Here is a 23,145-nt window from a genome sequence, read left to right as displayed (position 1 = left end):
TGGGCGTTCTTTTCGTCCTATGTGAATGTTAGATACGGAGACGCGTTCATGACATCGCTGCTTCAGAGCAAGGGCTGTCAAAACATACTCTAATTTATCACTAAGGGTATGAGGTTCAACTACCTCATAGAGCTAAATGAATATCTGGATTCCTCCCTAACTTCAAGTCTCGATCAATCCGTCAATCAATCATTATCTCAATGCTTCGTGACTGACTAGAGTGGCCGGGTGACAAGCAAAAGAGGTAAACCTCTAGTCGGCTTTTATCGAACTGCCTACTTGCTCTCTCAGTTTCGACTCTCTCAACGCAAGAGCGAACGATCCCGCTGCCCCTGGGCCAATGAGGAGAGACCCTAAGGTAAGATATAGTAGGGCCTTCTCCTCCCTTGGGGTGTCCGTGCCACTTGCACTTGCATCAGGTAGAAGGAGGTATGAGAACACGATACAGGATAGTGAGATCACAATCCAGTCGAACTGGGTGAAAAGGTGAAATTGCTCTAGAATTTCTTCATATTTGGCGGGTAATCCTGTTCCTGCATGTGATGCTTTGCCGGTGACTATTCCTCTATAACTAGAAGTCCATGCTGAGGGCAATGTGTTCGCTTTCCGTAGTGAGCTAAAAGAAGGGACAAATAGCCTCTGGATGGTAGCATCTGAGCTATTCGCTCTAAGCGCCACAACCATGGTAAGAACATGTACAATTGCCGCCGCAGTTCCCACCAGTACGAACGAAGAAACTATCCAGGGTTCGTCGACGTTGTGGTTTTGTTTTTGTTTTGAGGGGTTCAACCCATCCCCCGTGTCGGAGGGTGTAAGCCTTTGAATGATGCCTGCAATTGCTGAGAAGAAGAGAGTTGCTAAGAAAGGAGTGGCATGGAAGAGAGCAATGAAGCCGTGGTGGTCTTTGGAGCTGTAGTCCAACAACACGGGGGCAAAAAGCAGTAAAGGGAAGGAAATCATCGCAAAAGTGGTGATAAATAAAGATATGGCCTCGTGTTTTGGAATAGCGGCGTCTCTTCGCGTGGCTTTACTTTGTAGCAGGCAGTATAAATAGTGAGGTAGAATCAGTGCGGCACCGATACAGTTCCAAAGAAATATAAATATACCGGGCCTGGGGCATTCATTTTAGTTATTCATTCGTACACTTCCCGAGCACTGAGTAGGTAGTTAAGGGGATGTTCACCATTTCAACACCAAGTTTCTAGCACCTCGTCGACGGCTTTCAACAAGGACCCAGATATTGGTGCATGCCACCACAAAATTAATATCAAGGAACAAAAGGCGAGGCCCCAACGAGAGTTTGTTCGACAGCACTTCGTAAAAAGCTATAACTGGGGCCAATTGGGAGTCGATATATTTTACCCTGGTGTAGTCCATGCGCATGGGACGACCATCAGGGAGGGAGCCTGAAGCAACAATAGCATCAAAGTTATCGAACATGCCACCCCAGTATCCAATGAAGCCCCAAATGGAGATAATGCCCACGGCTCCCAGCAGCAAGAGGTGACTGGGTCTCGGCTTGACAAGTACTAACATCATCTCCATGGTTCTGATTCCTACAGGATCAAGGTGGACGCTAGGTGTAAGGAAGCCTCCTCGTTTTTCTCCCAGACCGAGTCATGCAATGCAGCTCATGCCAAAGAGGCCTGCACTCGGGTATTTATGCACCGACCGACATGATTAGACCTGGCGTAGCGGCAATGATGACCCCGTTCCCCGTTCCCTGCCACCAGCGTTTTCATTTTGAATGAACCATGTCGGCCGCTCCAAACCCGCTTCCGTTACGGAGTATATAGTATACGGCTCTGCCGCCGGGGGAGGAATAAAACAACAGTCCGGTGTTGTAGCGGCCGGCCCTGTCACTATTCGGATCGGGAATAGAAATGATCAAGTTGTGATTGTGTGCTGATATAGCGGAAAAAGGTGATGAAGAGACCCTTTATCAAGCAGAAATATAGATAGGTCTGGTAACCAATTTCGGATTACTCTATACGTAAAGCTGAACTACCTAGGTAGTCTACTGATTCTTGATCACCTAGACAGTTAATAGGTAGAGGTTAACTTAATAAGTATAAGCGATGGACCAAATACCTAAGGTAAAGTGTAGGAAAGCGTGTAACCGCGTATAAATTAATAATAGTAATGAGATTAAGCTTGTATAAATATAATGAGTATATATAGAGATTTCGAGCTCTAAATACGGATAGAAGATGGCTAAGCTAGATATAAAAAAGCAGCCTACTCAATTATTATTTAATATATTATAATTTCCTGTTTAGCTAGATAGCTATTGAAATATTTGATTGAATAAGAGGCGAATAGAGATTTGGTGCTGTTTTTGATAGGTGTACATTTGACAGTGATATACATTGGGTGGTTGATTAGTTAGTTACGTTATTTATTTAACTAGTTAGTTAAATATTTAATGAATTAAAAAAGGAAGAAAGACGTGTTAGAGACGGAGAACAGACAAGCAAAGAGAGCGTTCAGTTAGCGGCTACTCCGAACAACGGCAGCCAACGACTTGAAGCCGCCTTCACAATAAATAGCAATAGAGTGGACACAAGCGTAAAGAGAAAGCCAAGTACTGTCAACATGTCGTGCGTCAAAAATCCATGATACCAAGGCCGTTCTTTATCCATCCTTGCTCTTGCAATCACTGTCTTCGGTGTATCTTGCCATCCAAGGAGGCCTCGTCGTTCGATAAAAGGCACATAATCGAGTTTAGGAGCCGAGCTTGCGAGCTTTGCGATGTTAATCGCAAGTGCATCTAGACCGATCAATGGTGTGATCCATCTATGCCTAATATACATTGCCCAGCCATCGCATGCCTGAAGCCTAGTTAAATCACTAGCAACTTTGACAATTGCCTTTACGCGGCTAAGACGTGAGTCCTGGTAAAATTTTAAGGCGGCGCTAATCTCAACATCTGACGGTTTCTTGTTAGGGTGTAGGTTGAGGGCCGCGTGCAATGCGTTGCTTATGCAAACGACATCCTCCATTGCAGTGCAGCCTCCTAGTGCTGAGTTAGGAGTAACCTATTGCACTAGTTAGTATAAATCAACCTTCTGAATCAGATATGAGAAGGTCAATCCAGAATAACAGTCTATACCTTATGAATTGCATCACCTGCCAGAACCGTTCTCCCAAAAAACCAATGATTTAAAACGCCCTCTTCTAACGAGATCATTTGGGCTTTGGTTCGGGTACGCCAAAGCTCTCCAAAGACCACAGACTCACAGATAGGATAGTCGGCGAACTTGGCTGCGAGGGCCTCCATATCAGCCTCGGTGAATTTCGCTCGGCTGGGCCATCTGCACTGTTGATTTTCTGGTAATTTATAGTGGAGTATATATGATATAAAATCAGGTTGGCATAGTAGGAGGAAGGACATTTTATCATTTGATATAGAATGCATGTCGGTTGGCCCTAAGCCCGGCATGGGAGGGCACTGTGCTACGATAGCACCATAAGTTGTCACCATCGCTAGTGTATGAAATGCAAAGTTAATGGAGTGATACCACATATCTATGAGTGCGGTCTTGTACTGACATCTTTTCTCAGAGGTAGAGATGAAATGGGGAATGGCCTGGTTTGCCTGGTCCCACATAAGCTCGCGCACCTTGCTATGGACGCCGTCTGTTCCGACAACCAGATCACCAACATACTCGGTGCCATCAGAAAGGATGGCACGAACGATGGAATTCTCTTCAATAATGTTGACGACACGGTGTCTTTCTAAGATCTTAGATGGGTCTGGCAAGTTATCGTAAAGAATCCGGAGAAAGAGACTCCTGCTCAAAGTTCGTGTGTCATATCCAGCACTTGTTATAATTTAGTACAAGTAACTATTGTGTGAACCCCGACCTCATGGGAGAGAGTATTTATTTACTTACTACTTTTTGACTATTGGAAAGAAATCATTCTCTAGGAAGCATTTACCATCGGAAGTGCGGTAATAACCTCTCCCCATAGTCGAGCAGTTGTCAAGTACCTGGTCCAGGAGGCCTAGTTGATGTAAGATTCGACAACCATGGGGCTGCATAGTGATTGTAGTACCGAATGGCGGCGCCACGACCCCTTTGTCCAGGACGAGATAGTCTATGTTCGCTTTCTCAAGGCAATGCGCAAGGCATAAGCCGGCCACTCCTGCGCCAACAATAATGACTTTGAATGGCATATTACTGCCCTTCGAGGCTAAAGTTTCGGGTATAGCAGCAATCATCCTGACCGCGGAAGGGTAACCAACTAGGATGTTGGCAAAATCCAAAGATCGCAAGGAAGCAGAAGTTAAAGACTCAATGGCTTTGGCATGTTCTTTTTAAGCTCAGGTAGAGCGCCATTGCACCAGGGAGATTGCATAGAATACTCGGAACAGCGGACGGGTTCATCGGACAGCTCTGTTCCCTCCCATAGTCCGACATACCGCGCGGTGACCGGTGCCCGGTGAATCAGGAAGGGTAGTTAGCGGCGAGAGCGCGGCCGCCTTGCCGCCGGTGCAGATAGGGCTCGGCCGCTCCTTGCGTCCTCTCTGGCACGTCTATTCACTTAGATAACACCATCGTTCATTGTTTTCTCGGCCAGGATTGCTCCGCCCATAACTAGTATCTTGGTGTGGGTGGAGTCATGCATCGTAGACTCCGGGTAACCAAGTAGCTAGTCGTATATAGATAGCCCTGCCTAATCCTCCAAGGAGTCTGCAGTAGTGTTATATAGACTCTCACATCTTTTGCTCCCAGCCTCCTTAATTCCTACTATCAATTAACTTGCGTCGCCAAAGTCCTCTATCGACGGATGACTCATTATTAGTCAGTTAGTTAGTTAATACTCCGTAGAAACAGGGGCATTTAAATAACTAACAGGTAGTTAACTAATTGTCAGACGTGCCATTACCCTCATCATTCACCGCTAGTTACTAGTTAACTAAGCAGTGTTGCTTTTTAGTCCAACAGTAATCCAGAGTGTCCTTATCTCAGGGTTAACGATAATATGCCTACCTAGGTACTCCATAAGCTGGGGACTCAAAAGATTAAAAAATTAAAATTGGCTCAGCATACTCCGTACGGAGTACAGAGTAACAAACTAACTGTGGATGTGGGTAACTAGTTAACTAACTGCAGGCTAGGCAGAATACAGAGTTGCTGTTGGCTGATCGACTGGTTACGCTTTGGACGATTGCGGCTGTCGACAGGGTATGTTCATATTAAATAGCTAACTTAAAGCCACCTGGATGATTAACATTTTCTTTAATACAACCGCCGTCGTGGTTCTCGGTAGTACCTAGGTAGCTCAATAGGTAATTACTCGGCTGTTATCACTGTTCCCAATGCCTTCTCCGGAGTCCACAGGAGAAGGCGAGCATAATGCCCCTAGGGCGAAACGCTGGAAATCTAATGCGAGCAGTATCACTGATCCGAAGGGCGCAAACACTGCCGTGTCCACTCCTGGCCGTCTGGCATGCGATATCTGCAGAGAAAGCAAGTGTCGTCTCATCCATATAGCTCTTTGCTTCGGCTAACAAGCTCAATTGTGCAGGGAAAGTCCGCTGTGACCGGGCAGACCCACAGTGCGGACGATGTGGGCGGCTTGGTTACGAGTGTAGCTATCAGGGCCGGAAGCGACATCGTGTGGCCCAAGCTGACCTTCCTCGCCAGCTATCGGAGCTTCGAGAGAGACTTGGTAGGCCCTTGTTCGTGTTGTTATATACTTGACCAGCTTCAATAACTATTCGGCGCAGCACAAGCCGAAGCTCTGCTCAGCCCGTTGAAGGCCTCTATACCCATTCCGCCGACCGAACAGGAACCAACATCAGCAGCCACAGCCCATACAGTGGGAACTTACGGAGGACCCTGTAGTTTTCCATGATAACAACAACCCCGGGCCCATGCAAATTGACTACGGAAACGAAGGCTTCGATTTACTCGCTAACCTTACCAATGACATACCGGATTTCTGGGACTACTCAGGGCTAGATCTATCCGCTCCCATACCGCTCGTGGAGGACGCCGGTGAATTGCCGCAGCTGCTAGATCTACTGAGCACCCCGTATTCAAACGCTTCCTCGCAGCCCCAGTCAGAATTCGGAATATATACCTCTCCCATTGACAAACACTGGGTAGAGAAGGAGATATCTACACAGGATATGGCAACATTGTGAGCGAAATGATAATGAAAGAAAGCCTGATTTACGAGATAACGAAGGAACTAATACAATTGAAGACATTATAATTTCTTCGAGTACTACTACCCTGTCCTACCGATCCTAAGCCAATCCCGCTTCAGGACAGAACGGAAAAACAACTCAGCATCCCTACCGATACAGGCTTTATCCTATGGTGTTGCTCTCATTGGAACTACCGTGTCCAGTAGATTCAATCATTTACAGCAAGTCTGCTATACCGCTGCGCGCAAGTACGTTGAGCTCTGTGAGAGAGACGAGGATGAGACCCTTTTTATGAATTTAAATACTTTTCAGGCCCTTGTACTCATTATTCGATACGAACTGACCAAAAGCCATCTGACTCGTGCGTGGATGACCCTTGGAAGGGCAATCGCATTAGCAGGCTTACTGAACCTGCATGAGCTAGACAGTGAGGCTTCTAGAATAGTTAGCAGATTTCAGCACAGTTCTACTAGTTCACCGTCTAGCCTCGAAGCTCCCACATCGTCTACTAGAAAGTCTATACAGCTAGAGGAAATGAGGCGGTCGTTTTGGGCACTTTATGTGTTTGAGGGCTATGCGAGTGTCCGAATGAATAAGGCCTGTCTCTTGGACGAAGATAACTTACAAATCCGCCTGCCCTCCCCTGGACAGTTAACGGATGATTTCGTCCCTTCGCCAACAATACCCTTCTTAAGTAACCCGGAACGGCTACGTGCGATGATACACCTCGTTTCGCCATTCTCTGCTGTCGTTATCATGGTAAAATTAGCCCGCCGGAGTTACAAACATGTCTATATACTATCTATCAGACCTACCGACGAAGGATTTTGGGACCGGCACTATCGCTTAGTGAAAATGATTAGTGACTATACCGCAATATTCCAAGACCACCTGAGTGCTACGGCAGTACGTGAGGATCCTCTGGCATTTTCATTACATACAAACCTTTGCGCTACACACATATACTTGCATGAGGCTGCCATCCAAAAGGTTGAAGACCAGGAGCTGCCTAAACTTGTGGCAGCAGAGAGCAAAAAATGTTCAACTGCCGCAGCGCTCAAGATTCTGAGCGCTATACGCATGAACTGGCCCACGCAGAGATCGGAGGTAAAGCCTCCTTATCCAGATTTGGATTATCAGCTTAACTAGTCACTAACATTTCTATAGAGAGACTTCTTTACCCTTCAAGCAACTTTTCTTGGCCATCCTCTAGCTACAAGCATGAAAGCACTCACCCGCTGCCTACAAGAATCGGGCGATACCACTTCTATCAACATTGTGGATTCTCTACGGTTGCTACGTGCCGCTCTAGACCAGGTTGAAGAGCCTGAAGGGTATTGGCACGTAACTAGTTTGGCGGCATCCACAACTTTGGAGAAATGGGATAAGAAGCAGGGAGGTTCCAACACTGGAAGATGAATTGCTGCATCTACGCTATGCATTCTAACCTATATCTTGTTTATATGTTGGATTGGGAACCCGGCGGGGGAAATATCGTGCCCAGCGACCTCCAGAGAATACAAATCCCCAAGTAAAAGCGGGAATTTTCCAACAATTTTTTTACTCTTTTTCACACATATTTATGTCTCCAAGTAGATGTCAAAAAATACCACTTATTCTCATCATTCCGCTGGTGCTAGTTAAGTAGCATTAGTTTTCAGTTTAACGGGATAGAAACCTTAGTGTCACGCGCTTATCGAAATTGCCATTAGTTATTGTTTATTTTACCTGCTAACTAAGGCGGCTGTACCGGGTCATTCTATCGTAACATTCTACCTAAAATTTGCCGTGAGCGAAGACACGATAATGGAAAATCGAAGAGAGAGAGAGAGAGAGAGAGAGAGAGAGAGAGAGAGAGAGAGAGAGAGAGAGACATCGAGAGAATGTTGATTTGTCGCTCGTGGATTGCTTAACTAACTAACTAGTTAGTTGCCGCGAGCCGGCCTTGGCCGATAACTCTACAGCCACACGAATCAGGTCTTTGCTGGGCTGTCGTATCGGCAAAGGGTCACTCAATTGATAGTTTAGGTACCCCCACCTTTGACAGTGGCACCCACTAGCCTCGTTTTCTAAAATTAAAGTTAAAGATGTTAGCATCTAGTCATCACAATATAAGAGGATAGTATGGGGTACATGAGAGATTGGGGCGTACTCCAAGCATTGTCGACAACAAAAAGCTCAATATAGCAGCGACTAAGAAGAACAGCCAAACATTACGCATAGGACCAGTAATATGAGGAATTACTGTGTCTTTGTCTGCCTGGGATAACGCCTTGAAACTTCGGCTGCTTGTTCCGGCGATCAAGTCTGTCAACTCGCTTTTGCTGGCGGAGGGTAGCGCTCGAGCAACTTCTTTTAAGGAAAGATTTTGATAGGTTGATCCCGCTAGTGAAAGAAAGACAACCATGCCGAGATCTTGGGCTATATAGGCATTAGAATCAGTTTGCACAAATGAGCGCGGAGGGGAAGTCTTGAATCACATACAAATAGCCATGGCACCCACAGCATTGGGTATATCTCCGGGGGATACTAGAGACTGGACAATGGCAAAGCCAGCTACAACATAGCACCCAGTCCCAGCTCCAACAAGAATGGTGTATCCATATATTTTAGCATTAGATGTATCGAGGTTAACGGTATCTGTAAACCTATAAGATGAGGGTCGACACGAAATGAAGGGAGTTGGTGGTACATACACATTAGCGCCGTACCGATGACGACAAGAGCACTTCCAACAGTATACCAAGGCATAGCATAAGGTAATGCTGGCATAAGAGTCCCATTTATCATAGAGACAACAACCAGACTTATGATGAATGGTAGTAGTCGGACACCAGCTTGGAGGGGTCCATCGCCCTATATAATAAATTTTATTAGCCCATTCCATTACCAGGCTCTGGGGGGTTACTCACATGGAGGAACTGAAAGTACAGTGGGATATAATATGTCGTTGCCTTAAGAACCAAGTTAGTTAAAGTATTCCAATATCAAAACTAGTAAGTAAACCTACTAGCGCTATTCCGGAGACCAAAAACATCTGAATCTGTAGATTTATTAAAATCGGCCGGCTGAGGAAATGCACCGGGTATAGGCGATTTTCACGGCTAACACCTGGATGAAATTTGGCGACAAGGATAGACACTATAAGCAGAACAGCACTCATAGCCCACAGCACGATTGTAGATGCGGAGTTCCAGGAATATACAACACCTCCAAATGTAATAGCCATAATTAGGCATGCTGAACCGCCTAGGAAAATCGTTGTCATGATCCAATCAATCATCTTGCATTTTTCCTTGAATGATTTGCTAGGCTGGGGGTCAACGCTAGGAATCAGAAATAGGTAAGCTGGTAGAAAGGCAGCCCCGATGGGAAGATTGATATAAAATGCCTAGCAGGGGTATTTCATTAGCTGTACCGTGATAATGTAGATGCTCACGGTTTCGATTTTTGAATATGAAATAACATACCCATCGCCAGGACGCCGAACTCTGGGCAAATGCACCACCAACGATAGGACCCAGCACGCTTCCAAGGCCCCAGACCACCGTACTGCCAGCCATATAAATTGGCCTTTCCTTGATAGTTGTCAAGATTGCCACAAAGGAAAGTGTACCAGAGTACATCCCGGCACCACCGACACCTGCAATTACACGGCCCAAGATCAAAACAGCGATGTTTGGAGCAGATCCACAAATAGCGCTACCAAGTTCAAAGAGCACAATATTAAACAGGTAAACCCATTTTGCATTGAAGACTCCATAAACCTTTCCCCAGGGCAGAACACACATAGTCCCGAGGGCGAACCCAACCCCTATCCACGGGAGAAGTTGAACTTGACCAAATAACTCGAGGATGGCAGGTTGAATATCAGCGACCTTGGATTAATGGGTCAGTATGCTTTCCAAACATTTTATAACGGGCAGCAATCTAGAAAATACCTACAATGGTGTTATCGAGCGAGAAAAGAAACGTAGTTGAGAGCATTGAAGCATAGGCTACTGCCCACTAGAAGAAAGTAAGTGCCTCAGCCTTTGTTTGACGAAGCGCCATAGTAACATGAATACTCACCTTCCATCCCTGGATCTGACGGGGTGAAGAATCCCCATGGGCATGACCCGGACTGGGGTTGTTGTTACTGTTGCCACTGCCGCTATCACCAGCAACAGCCATCTCTGCTTCTAGTTTTTCGATGTCCATATTGAGATATGTGGGGTAACGGTAGTATGAGATGGGAATGAACCAAAAATCACATTGCCATTCTATGTAAAGGGCAGCCATCCAGCAGTTTTATATTATCCGTGGATAATATCTATATAGAACATTCCTGGTTGAAGCGGCCGCCTCAAGTCCGTGTGGTTCTTTGTTTTTCTAGTAGAAGCGGCCGCCCCATCTCCGTGTAAGGTTTGCGGACCTTAACCTTACAGAGAAAGCACTAAATCGACCAGTAGAAAGGTGCATCGCATCGCACATAAAAATTGAAACATCAAATCAGTCGCCGTTAGTCATGGACCTGCATGCACCATTCTGACCTCCATGTAGTGTATGTAATTTGACCTTCTTTTTTTCTTCGCTTGCCGGTTTAGAAGCCAAGTACTCGTCAATCACCCCGCGATAGTCACTAGGCCGATAAGGCATAAACCACTCCGCAAAAGCATTTTTCTTTCTATAAGGATTGAGGCCAAGGTCCCTCATAAGAGTGTCAAGGTACTTGGGAAAACAAATTAGCCGTTAAAACATCTACACGTAGAGAAAGAGAGTGGAAAGTACTTACAGAGATATAATCATATATGAAATAAGAGTGCTTTTTCCCCTGTTCGATATATCGCTTTCGCGTCCAAGCATTGAAAATAGCAGCCTCTCGTTCCATTTCCTCTTGCGAGGGTAGGTCCAGCCAGCCATGCATCCAGGCAAACCCCCAGAGAGCCTGTAGCTCGGCCGCCAGCGGCGTAAAGGCCGAATGGATATGCCCCGGGAATAAGATGGACCGGTCGCCTTTGGCAGCCAGATTTGGCACCACCAGACGTCTATAATGCCTATTCGGGCCCTGAGTATGCTTTCGTTGGCCGTCTAGTACATCGAATGGAGAGTTTTTGAGTATTGGCAGTAACTGATCTATATGTGCTTCAGCTTGGGAATCGAGCACTGTCCATTTAGAGAACTGGGAAGAGTCATAACGCAGGCCTAGCTCATCTTGTAGCTCGGGACTGAAAGTATCATAGCCCTTGTCAAACCCAGTGCAGTGTATCACAATGTCTGTGGGGACGGAGAACCCATCTTCAAGGTTAACCACATCCTGGTGGGACAGAGATTCGATTCCTGTTTGGTGTATGGTTACATCTCCATTATGAATCACCTGCCAGAAATCAGGCACGGTTGCGATGCCAATCCCACCACTCCCCCAAAAAAGGCTAAGCATACCAGTTAGTTCGCGCTGGAGAGAAAAAAGGATGGGAGAATAACGAGGCTTCTCTCCCCTACATACCCGTCATTATGTGGCCACGGTCGAAGGTACTGGGTGTGTTCGCTCTCGGAAAATTGTGCATACTGGCTGGCCAAAGCAGTCGCCACTTGCCAATATAAACGAGTGATGAATTTGCCGGGCGCTGTCCTTTGCAAAAACATGTTCCAGTGGCCTGAGATATTCATGATACTAGGGCTAAAACTAGCCGCAAGTCGTGTCGATATGTGATCTGAGATATGCCATAGGCCCATAAACGTAGGCGCAAAGAGTGAGAATGGACCTGAATTGCTCTTCCGTATGATCCAGTCGATTTTCTTTCCAGACTTGAGAAGATTGTAGACTGTGTCATAGGAGGACTTGGATGCCCCGACCACGGTGGCTCTCTTGACGGCATCACTCTCGATATGATGGCGCCAGCTACCAAAATCGAGCGAGTGGATGACTGGCTTGTGGAAGTTATCTTGCGGCCAAGCGGGTCTGATAGGGCTTGAGTTTGCTCCAGTTGCGTATATGAGCTTTTTACATTCAATCGGGGGCCCATTGTTCACCTCGACGATCCAACCGCTGCCGTTGCTGTCTCGCTCCACGGCCAGTACCCGAGTCTCCAGGCGAGTACGGCCGAGCAGGTCATGGTCTCTGGCAAAGCTGACCAGGTAGTTGTGGATTGCAGTGCCCGAGATGAAGCCGTCGGGTGAGATGTTCTCATTCTTCATGGGGTAGAACGAATACTCAAACAGAGGATAGCATATCTGCGCGTAGAGGGTAGGATAGATTCTCTCCTCGCTCCATACTCCGCCAATGGTCTTGCTGTCGTCGATGACAAGAAGACGGCTTTCCGGGGCCAGTTTCAGAAACGTATGCGCGGCGACAAGGCCATACCATCCTATGATATATTTATCAGCATGTTTATTACAGAGTACATCGCTAACCTAGGTAAATAACTAGTTATTTAACTAGTTAGTCTCTTGGATGTCCCCAAAAAAATGACGAACTAACCAGCACCAACGACCACCACATCATAGTGCTCGATGTCAGAAATCGACGGCATATCTTCAAATCTTCTATCTGGAAGGGCGTTGAGATGCGCTTCTGGGCTGAAGCGTAGAAACCTGATATTATTTCACAACATACTTATTTATCACCACCCTAATGGGGATTTTTCCCGGCGAGAGCGGCGTTCTGAACGAGCGCACAGGAGAGGGACGGCCTTGGGAAATCATCATTCCCGCATATTCTCTGGTAAGACGGCCGATATTTTAACGAATGCCTTTGGGTAGTTATATCCTCGGCCGCCATATTCCCGACGGTGGACTACGCTGTATGGGTGCCTCCCGCCTTTTCTCCGTCGCTGAAAGGCTCGCATCTCCGCATTCTCTCACTGTCCGGGACTGGAAAATTGGCCATTTTGCGCCGAAACGGCTTTCAAAATGCATTCACCTTGAGGAACCCGCTGCAGATGCTCTGTCGGTACTCGGTACTCGAAATCGGGCACTCTTCCGCCGACACGCAGATAACTCCGTTCTGCCATAGGAGGCAATGGTTGCTGTATTCTCTCTTTTGGAGTAGCTTCGATGAGCGGCACCGCGGCGGAGGGCATGCAGATTCGTCGTTGTGAATATGTCTATATGTCCGTATATTGGCATATATATGCTACACCTATGGCTGTCGGGGCATATAGGCAGAAGTCAGGTTTCATTCGGATAAAACCGAGAGTTATATAGGTCTCTTGCCGACATCCACATTACGTTTCAAGCATATATCTGATATCCAATTCCGTCGATATGCCTCATGCGGTGGCCAAAGGTAGCTCTTCTGCTAGCTCCACGGACTTTGAGCCTGGCCGTTACCCTCATCTGAGCACTCAAGGGGTAATAGATGACGCTAGCTATGCGGAGTTCTCTCTGCCCAATTCCCCAGAAGTCCCGCTTAGCGAGCAGCTGGAGCCGATTGCAGTCATTGGAATGGGTAAGAAAAGACGACCAATCTACTAAGCACCAGGTTATAAATGCTAATTCCCATGTAGGATGTCGTCTCCCTGGAAATATCAGATCCGCGTCTGACTTGTGGGAAATGATAATCAACCGGAAGACTGGTCAAACGCCGAAGGTCCCATCCTCCAGGTTCAACATCGATGCACATTTCCACAAAAGAAACGACCGCCCGGGTAGTTTTGGAGTACTGGGAGGATATTTCCTCGATGAAACACTGCAAGAATTTGACCCGGCCTTCTTTGGAATTACGCCAGTTGAGGCTATGTGGATGGACCCTCAGCAACGGAAGCTATTGGAAGTTGTATATGAGAGTTTTGAATCAGCTGGTATTACGCTTGATGATGTTTCCGGGTCAGATACTGCCTGTTTTATCGCCACCTTCACGGCAGATTTCCAGCAGATGTCTTTCAAAGAGCATAATTTTAGGCATAGCCTCGCTGCTACTGGTGTTGATCCAGGCATTATCAGCAACCGAATCAGCCATGTCTTCAACCTAAAGGGTCCTAGCATCGTGGTTAATACCGCCTGTTCCTCTTCGGTATACGCTATACACAACGCCTGCAATGCATTGAGGACGAAGGAATGCACCGCCGCAGTTGTGGGTGGCAGCAACTTAATCCTCACAGTCGATCAGCATATGAATACAGCGAAACTTGGTGTCCTTTCCCCTACTTCAGAATGCCATACATTCAACGAGTATGCTGACGGATATGGGCGCGCAGAAGCTGTTGGTGCTATATACTTAAAGCGGCTTAGCGATGCTATTCGTGACGGTAACCCTATCCGCGGGATCATTCGATCTACTGCCACAAATAATAATGGAAAGGTGCCAGGCTATGGGATTACTCATCCTAGCTATGATGGGCAGTGTGCTGTTATTCAGCATGCCTACCAGCGAGGTGGCCAGTTGGATCCTCGCCTTACTGGCTATTTCGAATGCCATGGCACGGGAACTGCGATTGGAGATCCGCTCGAGGTTAATGCTATTGCAAATTCCATGAACCAACAAAGAGACGAGAGCCATGGCCCGCTCCTAATCGGCGCAATAAAACCAAATATTGGCCACAGTGAGGCTGCCAGTGGCATCTCTGCTATCATCAAGGCAGTTTTGGCTGTTGAGCGTGGGATAATTCCGCCTACCTATGGTGTGACCAGGCTTAATCCAAAAATTGACTGGAATGGATGGAAAGTCAAGACCCCTACCGAACCCATGCCCTTCCCTTCTCATCTAGCAGTGAGGAGAGCCAGTGTTAACTCGTTTGGGTATGGCGGTACCAACGCCCATATTATCGTGGAAGGGGCAGATTCATTGCTGACAGATCCACAGCGATACCGATATGTGTCGCAAATCCGAGAGTCGGGAATGAGGGTTAATAGAAAGGCGCTTGAGAGAAATCGTCCTTTCCTTCTACTCTTCTCCGCTCATGATACAGCAACTCTGAAGAGGAACCTTGAGGCTCACGGAAAGGTTGCTATGGGCTACAATTTGCTCGATCTATCTTACACTCTTGCCAACCATCGGACACATTTTGCGAGCAGAGCAATGACGGTCACAGCCAATTCTAGGCGCGATACAGCCTTCAATGATTTCCAAGATTTCTCATTCGCTGATAAGAAGAAGTCACATAAATTGGCATTTGTCTTCACCGGTCAGGGTGCACAATGGGCACGCATGGGAGCAGAGCTAATGGTGTGTTACCCTTCCTTCCTTCAAAGCATCAGGGAACTCGATATGGTTCTTGAAAGGTTGGATGAGGCTCCAGATTGGGTTATAGAAGATACCCTGCTCGAAGACCCAAAGACTTCGCGAGTAAATGAAGCCGAATATTCCCAGCCACTATGCACGGCCGTTCAAATCGCACTTGTTCAGTTACTACGAGCCTGGGGCATTACCCCCTCTATAACCTGTGGCCACTCGTCTGGCGAAATTGCGGCCGCGTTTGCCGCGAATTTCATCTCCGCTCCAGAAGCCATAATCTTAGCATACTTTCGTGGCAGGGTGGTAAAGGATATCAATACCAACGGCGCGATGCTGGCCGTGGGCCTTGGTGCAGACGCTGTGGCACCATATATGTCTGATATAAACGACGAAGTGGTGATTGCCTGCCATAACTCTCCGTCTAGTGTTACGCTTAGTGGTGCAAGCGATAAACTAGAAATAATGCAGAAAAGGATGGCCGGCGACAATATCTTTGCGCGCGCGGTCAAAACTGGAGGCAAAGCATACCATTCACATCATATGAACCCAGCTGCAGCCCAATACGAAGCACTGGTCTGCCAGGCGAAGAAGGCACTCTTCTTAGAACCTACCCAAACTTTCGAGGGTGTCAAGATGATCTCATCTCTCACCGGCTTTGTCGTATCTGAAACAAGCGTGCTAGATGAAGAATACTGGAGCGCAAACCTTCGTAACCCGGTCCTGTTTAACCAAGCCATGCAAATCCTATGCTCCAGCCCTGAATTTGACGATGTCGATACGATTATCGAAATTGGACCTCACAGTGCACTTTCTGGTCCAATTCGTCAGATTAAAACCGAATTCAAGTTTGAGAAGATGCAGTACTTACCCTCACTGATCCGGGGAGAGGATTCCGCTGTTTCGATGTTGAAGCTTGCCGGTGAACTTTTCCTTCGGGATTATCCGCTAGATTTACATCGCATTAGCGCTATAGAGGAACGTTCAATGTCTGGGAAGGTTCTTCAATCGACCGGAGGTGTTATAGTGGACCTACCCCCTTATCAATGGGATCCGAATAAGAAATTCTGGGCCGAATCCCGCGAGAGCCATGAGCACCGTCACCCACGTTTTATGCGCCATGATATATTGGGATCTCAAGTTCCGGGGACCTCATTAGCGGAACCCTCGTGGCGGAACTTCTTACGGATGAAAGACTTGCTATGGCTGAAAGACCACTGTCTCGGTGGGGAAGCAGTCTTCCCAGCTGCGGCATACTTTTCAATGGCGATTGAGGCTGTAACCCAACTAAATGAGAAATCGTTGAACCCAGCTGATATCCACGGATATGTCCTGCGAGATGTAAGAATCGAAGCGGCACTTGTGGTCCCTGACGACGACTCAGGTATCGAGGTAATGTTGAATATGCGACCATCGACCCAAACAGAAAATGACCCTGAAAGCACCTGGCAAGATTTTACCGTCTCATCTATGGTAGATGGCCGCGTTAAAGATCATATGGTGGGCAGGATCTGTATAAATAATTATCCAACAAAGCCTTCCATCAGACAGCCACCAAATCTTCCCCAGAAAGCATCTGGGAAGTCTTGGAACGAGGCTTTAAAGAGAGTTGGATTCTACTATGGCCCGACTTTCCAGGACATGAAAAACATCCGATTTGATGGAAAAACCTATGCTGCCACCTGTGATACCACCATTAAAACCACTGTTGATGGTATGGAAGGGGAATCCCGCTATACACTTCACCCTGCAACGGTTGACTCTTGCCTACAGCTACTCATTGTTGCAAATTGGGCTGGCAGAGCCAATGCAATGACTGCTGGCGCTGTTCCAATTCAGGTTGACCAGGTTTCAATCTGGAAGCCAAACGATGCTCAGATAGTAGACCAACACGCGAAGGCATTTTCATGGATTGACCCTAGGGGTGTTCGCTCTTTCAATGGACACAGCCAACTTACCGCTAATGGTGAAGTTTTGATGGAAATCTCGAATATGCGATGTACTGCCTACGAAGCTGTCGTCCCCCAACAAGAAGAGGGGGTTCTTAGGACCCAGCCATACAGTGAAATATTGTGGAAGCCGGATGTTACCTTGCTCTCAAATCCTGTCAACTTTGATATTTCATCTTTCACCGAATTGGTTCACTTTAAGGAACCTTATTCAAAAGTCCTGTCAACTGGGTGGTTGGAAGAGCTGGAGTCTGTGCTAGCTAAAATTCCAACACTCTCACTTACCATTTCAGAGCCTCCAGGGGGAATGGTTGATTCTATTCGTGAAGCACTTGGAGCTTTCCATAATACTAGCGTTCAGAAACTCGACCTAGGTGAAGAGATTAACAGCTCGTTTGACCTAATTATTTCAGCCGCAAACTTGGTGTTTCCCATCTCGACACTACGTAGGTTGCTGAATACGGGTGGCCGGGCCATTGTACCAGCAACCATGGACCATTCGCCGGATGAGTTGGCTTGCGCGAATTTTTCTCCTAACGTCCTAAATTTGAGAGACGGGTACGTTGTTATTACTGCTGTCGAGTCCACCTCCAACAGCGTCAAGGTTCATGAGGATACTTCCTACAATATACAGCTCGTTTATCGCCAGAAGCCCATTCCGTTAACTCATGAGATACAGAAAATCCTCCAGTTCAAAGGTGCTAACGTGACTACCTCTTCCATTGAGAGTATTGACAAAATTGGAGAACATATCGTTCTTGCTGACTTCGAGGATCCTCTCTTATCAACTATTACGGAGCAAGAATTTAGAGGGCTTCAGGAACTTACAAGCAATGCTAGCAGCATTTTATGGCTAACCTCTGGCGGACTTTTGAGCGGCAAAAGGCCAGAATTTGCTCTGACCCCCGGCTTGATCAGATCTCTGACTTCAGAGCAAATTTCTTTGGATATCATACATCTTGACTTTGATACTGATAATACTCCAGAGGCGGATATCGCCCAGATTGCTGCTCACTATGCCTTGGAGCAATCCATGAAATCCAACATTTTAGAGAAAGAATATTATATCTCTGAAGGCAAATCCTTCATCAGCCGTTTGATCCCGAGTCGGAATCTCAACAGTCAATACAGTCGTGACGATGCTGAGACGGAAATGATAAAATTTGACACCGATCTATCGATTGTTGGGAAACTTCAATCCGGAAAGGTCATTTTTGAGGTCGACAGCCGGGTTAATGACCCTCTTGCCCGAAACTATTTGGAGATTAAAGTCTTGACCACAGGATTAAACAAAGAAGACACGATAATTATTTCCGGAACCGATTTTCTCACGGATTTCACCCATGAAGTGGGCGGCATCGTAACCCGGGTTGGTTCTGCTGTGGAAAACTTTGCCCCAGGAGACCGCGTGATCGGTTTTAGTTTCGACAAGTTTGCTACCTTGCAGCAAGCAGACGCAAGACTCTTCCAACGACTCAATGCGGATGAAAACCTAGTCGACATGACTAGTCTCCCGATGGCTTATGCCGTTGCTCTTCATGGGCTGAAGTCTCTTGCAAATTTACAGCCTGGTGAAACGACTCTTATTCTTCCGGGTTCTGGGGTAGCAGGAGTCGCTGCAATCCACGCCACTCGTGCCCTAGGCGGCCGTCCATATGTTGTAGCTTCAAACAACGAACAGGCCAGTTCCATCCGGGTACTGTTTTCGCTTGACCACGACCAAGTTCTCGTCCAGTCTAATACAACCCAGCTAAGGGATATAGACGGCCAATATCAAGTCGATGTGGTCTTCTCCTCAGGATGGGTCAACCCGTCTATATCCAGGGAGGTGTGGAGGCACCTATCTCCATTCGGTCGATTCATAGATTGTGGGCGAAAGGACGTGCTTACAAGAAGCGTTCTAGATACCGTTCCCCTAAACCGTGGAGCAAGCTATCTTTCGTTTGATATTCTTGACCTTTACAACGCGAAGCCAGATATCATGGCCCAACTCTTAGCCCTAACGGTCAATCTATACCGTCAAGGCCGCCTACCTTTGCTCCAACCGATATCTCTAGGGTATATCACCGAGCTAGATAGAGCTCTCTCCGCATTCTCTGACGATTTCGAAGCAGGAAAAACTATCGTCAAACATGAGAGTGCAGGAGATGGATATTTGCCCATGTTGGCTGCCGAAGCTGAAGCGGAATTGGACCCTAATGGAACCTACTTCCTTGTTGGCTGCCTCGGAGGCCTGGGGCGCAGCTTGACCTCACGGATGATGAAGCTGGGGGCTCGCAATTTCTTCTTCCTCTCTAGATCCGGAGCAGATTCAGACCAAGCATATATGCTTGTTGAGAATTTACGACAAGCTGGTGCGAATGTCAAAGTATTTAAAGGGGACGCCAGTGTATACTCAGATGTGGAAGAGGCAGTCAAAGCTGTCCCAGTTGAGTGCCCTGTTAGAGGTGTTATCAACGCAGCAATGGTTCTCCGAGTGAGTTAAATCACATTTCTAAGATGGGCATAACTAACATACCTTAATACAGGATGGGTTATTCTATAACATGCCCTTCGAAAACTGGGTTGCATCTACGAGCCCAAAAGTGAAGGGCAGCATAAATTTGCATGAAGCTTTTAAGGACCATGATCTTGACTTTTTTATTACTACCAGCTCCGTCTCCGGAACCCTTGGTACTCCTGGTCAGAGCAATTACGCGGCTGGCAACTCATTCCTAGACTCGTTAGCTCGACACCGCCGAGCGCAAAAGAACAAGTCGACCTCGATAATTCTCCCCATGATTCTTGGGGTCGGAGTCGTGGCAGAGAGCACCGAGCTTGAAGAAACGCTAAAGTCCAAGTGGATGTATGGAATAGATGAGGAGGCACTGCTTAGGGCTTTTGAAGTTGCAATCCTGGAAAGCAAGAATCAGGCCGCTGGTGATCACTTTGTGGCGGGCCTCGACCCCAGCGAGCTCTCCAAAACTGCCAAGGAAGCTGAGGGGGAGCTGGACAGCTTTTGGGCGGCGGATGTGCGGTTCAAGCATCTTGTTCATCAGATGAAGTCTATAAATGACAACGCTACGGCAGGCTCGAACCAGACAATTCTATCATCTCTTAAAGAGATGTCGCTATCGGATGCAATAAAGGCGGTGCGAATGGAGTTCCTTGGGAGGCTCGAACGGGTACTCCTCCTTGAAATTGACAAAGAAGAGGAACACCGCTCGATCGCCAGCTATGGCATTGATAGCATGATTGGAGCCGAGCTACGGAACTGGATTTTCAAAAACCTTGGGTTGGATATATCGTTCCAGCAACTGCTAAATCAATCTCTCACCGTGACTCAATTTGCTCAAAAGGTTTGCGCCAACCAGCAAATCGAATAGTACTTGTCAGTCATTATGTTGTCCCAAATTTGATATTTTTTCTATGTATCCAGCGGAAGACGGGCCCTAGCAGGTTCTACTTAGTTATCCTTCTTGGATTGTGGCCTCTTGTGAAGATATTCTGTCATCTGATTCAAGATTGTACGGCGGACCATAACTAGGTGCCATTCCGTGAAAATGAAATATTTTGCAAAAATTATAAATGGAAACGTATGAAATCAAAGTCCTTAGAGCCGTAAATAGTGCTATCTCTGTATGGAGGAGCAAGCTCAGCGACTACTACAGAAGTAAGGAACTCAACCTTTTCTTTGAAGATGGCTGTCTATAGACCTAACAAAAAGCCATGTTAAATTACAATTATATTTGCATAAATTCCCACCTAAGCGCCGCCGGTTGATAGTTTTCATGAAAATTATCCCATGTCCGCAAAAATTAACGAAGCAACCCATATAAATACACATTTATATAAGACGCAAATGATTATCCTCTCTCGGACGTCTCCCCCTTCCATGGCCGTCGTGAACCCACGCGCTTCATTCCAAATCATTTCGCTATTATTATTTTGCTGCCAAGCTTAATCGACGTCAACACTCATTGTCCTCAGCTCGGTGGTTGCTTGCTTTATTTCTGCTTGTAGGGATTTATATGCTTCTGGAACATCGTGGAATGTGAATACTCCCCAGCCAAGTCGGAAGAGGAGATAGGAGCCTAGAACCATAAGGAAGTATGTCGGGAGCTTTATAGGGAGATCGGAATGAATTAGCCAATGCATTCCTCCGCGGTTCAATTGATTCGTTTGTTTCGTCAGGGGAAACGTACATGTGGGATGATTTCCTCCTGAATGGTTTGGTTGAGAGGTAGCAGACCTAGGTATAGGGCTAGGTAGAGCTAGACATTGAATAAGGATCAGTATATAGTTTGTTTCCCTCGTCCCTGAACATCTGTAGTAGAACCAAAACCGGCACGATGCCCAACTTACTGATGTGACTAGCAATGCAATCGAAAGAGTTTGCTGTGCGCGTGTCATGGCTGCGACTGTAATGAGCGACGGTCTGGGGTATTAGTGAGGGTATGTAGCAGCTTTCTCCCGAAAATTATAGCTAACGCGACGACTGAATGGTGCTCTGTTCTATGCAATATGTCAAGAAAGGTGGCATGTAACTATCCCCCTTCCATGCTGTTTTCCGCCGCTGCGACCAGGGGCGCCGCGATTCCATCACGTGACATTTTCCACGTCACATGTTTCCCCTGAGACCAGCCAGTCGAAGAAGAGAGAGTCGGAAAAAATAAATAATCAACCAATCATAAAAAATTGCTAGTGAGTCTTTTAAAATTTCACCAATCAAAAATAAAAAAAATTACATACGACAGTCGGGATTCGCTGGTGGTCACCCACCCAACTACTAACCGACCGGCAAGTGGCTTAAGTACAGCTGAGCGGACGGGAAGCTCTGTTTTCCACTTCCTGTGGTCGTATGTGCTAGATTCTTAATTGACAGCATTGGTATAGACAGGGAACGTAACGTACATACAACTTTGAGATATGAAAAGTAATCTATATATCATTCAAGATCACGCATTTAACCTAGTCTATGAGTTTGAGTGTCAGCGGTAGCCATTGGAACCTTAGTTCTTGGTTTGTTTGAGTGGTTATCGTCTGGTTGGACAATGCACCCGTTCTGGAGGTTTATCACGGAAGCTTAGATATTTCCTGATGTTCATAGGTGCCATAACTTCTAGAGGTGTCGAGACATGCATACATGACTCAAGGGGTCGGAGATTTCTTCTTTGATATATCAAATTGCTAGATGCTACAATAACCCGGTTGCATAGAGAACCTTGATACATAGCCGTCAGGGGCATTGAATGCCGTGCCATCCATCCCCTGGAAAACCGCCGGCCCCCATGTCATGTTTGTTTTGTAGCCTGTCAGTGTGCGCCCCACCCTGGTATGTATAGCGAAATTCCATAGCAATGTAGTCTCGGTTCCCTCGAACCCAGGCCAATCGAAAGGCCTTCGTGGTGTAGCGGCTATCACGCCAGTCTCATAACTCAAAGTATGACTCAGGAGCACAACTCGCTGGGATATCTGGAAATGCCAGTTCGATTCTGGCCGAGGGCAATCCACCCTACGCTCACGCTGTTACTTCGGCGTTCATTTTTTTTGTTGGCTCTCGCTAGTAACACCGCCATGTTCTTGTGTGCCAGTTGTGGTAGTAGTATGTACGTATCGAGCATTTATCATCTGTAGTCGACGTCTGCCGCCTGTCTCTCTGTTTGCTATCTGGCTGCTTTCATGTCTCGCTCACTGTTGTCGCTGTTGGAAGTTGTCTCCGTCTCAGGCAGCAACCGAGGAAGCCCTAGAAGGACCGGAGTGTGGATTACATAAGGGGCCACCCACCCCTGACGGCGGCTGAGCAGCTCGAGCCTTGGAATATCTATATCGTCGCAACATCTCGCATCCTCACCAGGCACCAACAGGCTAAAACAGTGAAAAGGTGAACAGGCGCTTAACGG

At 46.9% G+C, this 23,145-nt stretch overlaps 7 protein-coding genes and 2 non-coding genes across 9 annotated transcripts; 3 read left to right on the top strand and 6 right to left on the bottom strand.

Moving 5' to 3' along the window:
- Positions 1-252: 252 nt before the first annotated feature.
- MGYG_07332 (hypothetical protein) lies at positions 253-1,545 on the bottom strand (the record flags this gene model as incomplete). Its single annotated transcript, XM_003170040.1, has 2 exons — positions 253-1,111; positions 1,184-1,545. The coding sequence occupies 2 exons, from the start codon at positions 1,543-1,545 to the stop codon at positions 253-255; spliced, it is 1,221 nt and encodes a 406-aa protein (XP_003170088.1).
- Positions 1,546-2,486: 941 nt separating this feature from the next.
- Positions 2,487-4,225, bottom strand: MGYG_07331 (FAD binding domain-containing protein; the record flags this gene model as incomplete). The annotated part of the gene is made up of 4 exons (XM_003170039.1): positions 2,487-3,038; positions 3,113-3,486; positions 3,553-3,824; positions 3,897-4,225. 4 exons carry the CDS (start codon positions 4,223-4,225, stop codon positions 2,487-2,489), a joined length of 1,527 nt encoding a protein of 508 aa, XP_003170087.1.
- Positions 4,226-5,326: 1,101 nt separating this feature from the next.
- On the top strand, positions 5,327-7,582 carry MGYG_07330 (hypothetical protein; the record flags this gene model as incomplete). Its single annotated transcript, XM_003170038.1, has 5 exons — positions 5,327-5,481; positions 5,523-5,679; positions 5,816-6,153; positions 6,220-7,270; positions 7,331-7,582. 5 exons carry the CDS (start codon positions 5,327-5,329, stop codon positions 7,580-7,582), a joined length of 1,953 nt encoding a protein of 650 aa, XP_003170086.1.
- A 605-nt stretch (positions 7,583-8,187) lies between these two features.
- On the bottom strand, positions 8,188-10,363 carry MGYG_07329 (hypothetical protein; the record flags this gene model as incomplete). The annotated part of the gene is made up of 9 exons (XM_003170037.1): positions 8,188-8,232; positions 8,316-8,584; positions 8,648-8,803; positions 8,860-9,019; positions 9,076-9,117; positions 9,174-9,554; positions 9,634-10,041; positions 10,109-10,171; positions 10,235-10,363. The coding sequence occupies 9 exons, from the start codon at positions 10,361-10,363 to the stop codon at positions 8,188-8,190; spliced, it is 1,653 nt and encodes a 550-aa protein (XP_003170085.1).
- Positions 10,364-10,654: 291 nt separating this feature from the next.
- Positions 10,655-12,847, bottom strand: MGYG_07328 (hypothetical protein; the record flags this gene model as incomplete). The annotated part of the gene is made up of 5 exons (XM_003170036.1): positions 10,655-10,873; positions 10,938-11,574; positions 11,649-12,510; positions 12,624-12,736; positions 12,759-12,847. The coding sequence occupies 5 exons, from the start codon at positions 12,845-12,847 to the stop codon at positions 10,655-10,657; spliced, it is 1,920 nt and encodes a 639-aa protein (XP_003170084.1).
- Positions 12,848-13,408: 561 nt separating this feature from the next.
- On the top strand, positions 13,409-20,628 carry MGYG_07327 (lovastatin nonaketide synthase; the record flags this gene model as incomplete). Its single annotated transcript, XM_003170035.1, has 3 exons — positions 13,409-13,592; positions 13,651-19,739; positions 19,792-20,628. The coding sequence occupies 3 exons, from the start codon at positions 13,409-13,411 to the stop codon at positions 20,626-20,628; spliced, it is 7,110 nt and encodes a 2,369-aa protein (XP_003170083.1).
- A 574-nt stretch (positions 20,629-21,202) lies between these two features.
- On the bottom strand, positions 21,203-21,655 carry MGYG_07326 (hypothetical protein; the record flags this gene model as incomplete). Its single annotated transcript, XM_003170034.1, has 3 exons — positions 21,203-21,364; positions 21,448-21,516; positions 21,608-21,655. 3 exons carry the CDS (start codon positions 21,653-21,655, stop codon positions 21,203-21,205), a joined length of 279 nt encoding a protein of 92 aa, XP_003170082.1.
- A 332-nt stretch (positions 21,656-21,987) lies between these two features.
- MGYG_10023 lies at positions 21,988-22,103 on the bottom strand. The gene has a single exon (XR_001951143.1). It is a non-coding gene; the product is annotated as a 5S ribosomal RNA (ribosomal RNA).
- A 538-nt stretch (positions 22,104-22,641) lies between these two features.
- Positions 22,642-22,750, top strand: MGYG_10574. Its single transcript has one exon. It is a non-coding gene; the product is annotated as a tRNA-Met (tRNA).
- The last annotated feature ends 395 nt before the right edge of the window (positions 22,751-23,145 follow it).

This window comes from Nannizzia gypsea, genomic scaffold, assembly GCF_000150975.2.
Source record: "Nannizzia gypsea CBS 118893 supercont1.7 genomic scaffold, whole genome shotgun sequence".
In the NCBI taxonomy this organism is placed as follows: Eukaryota; Fungi; Ascomycota; class Eurotiomycetes; order Onygenales; family Arthrodermataceae; genus Nannizzia; species Nannizzia gypsea.
This window is presented reverse-complemented; position numbering and strand designations above follow the sequence as displayed.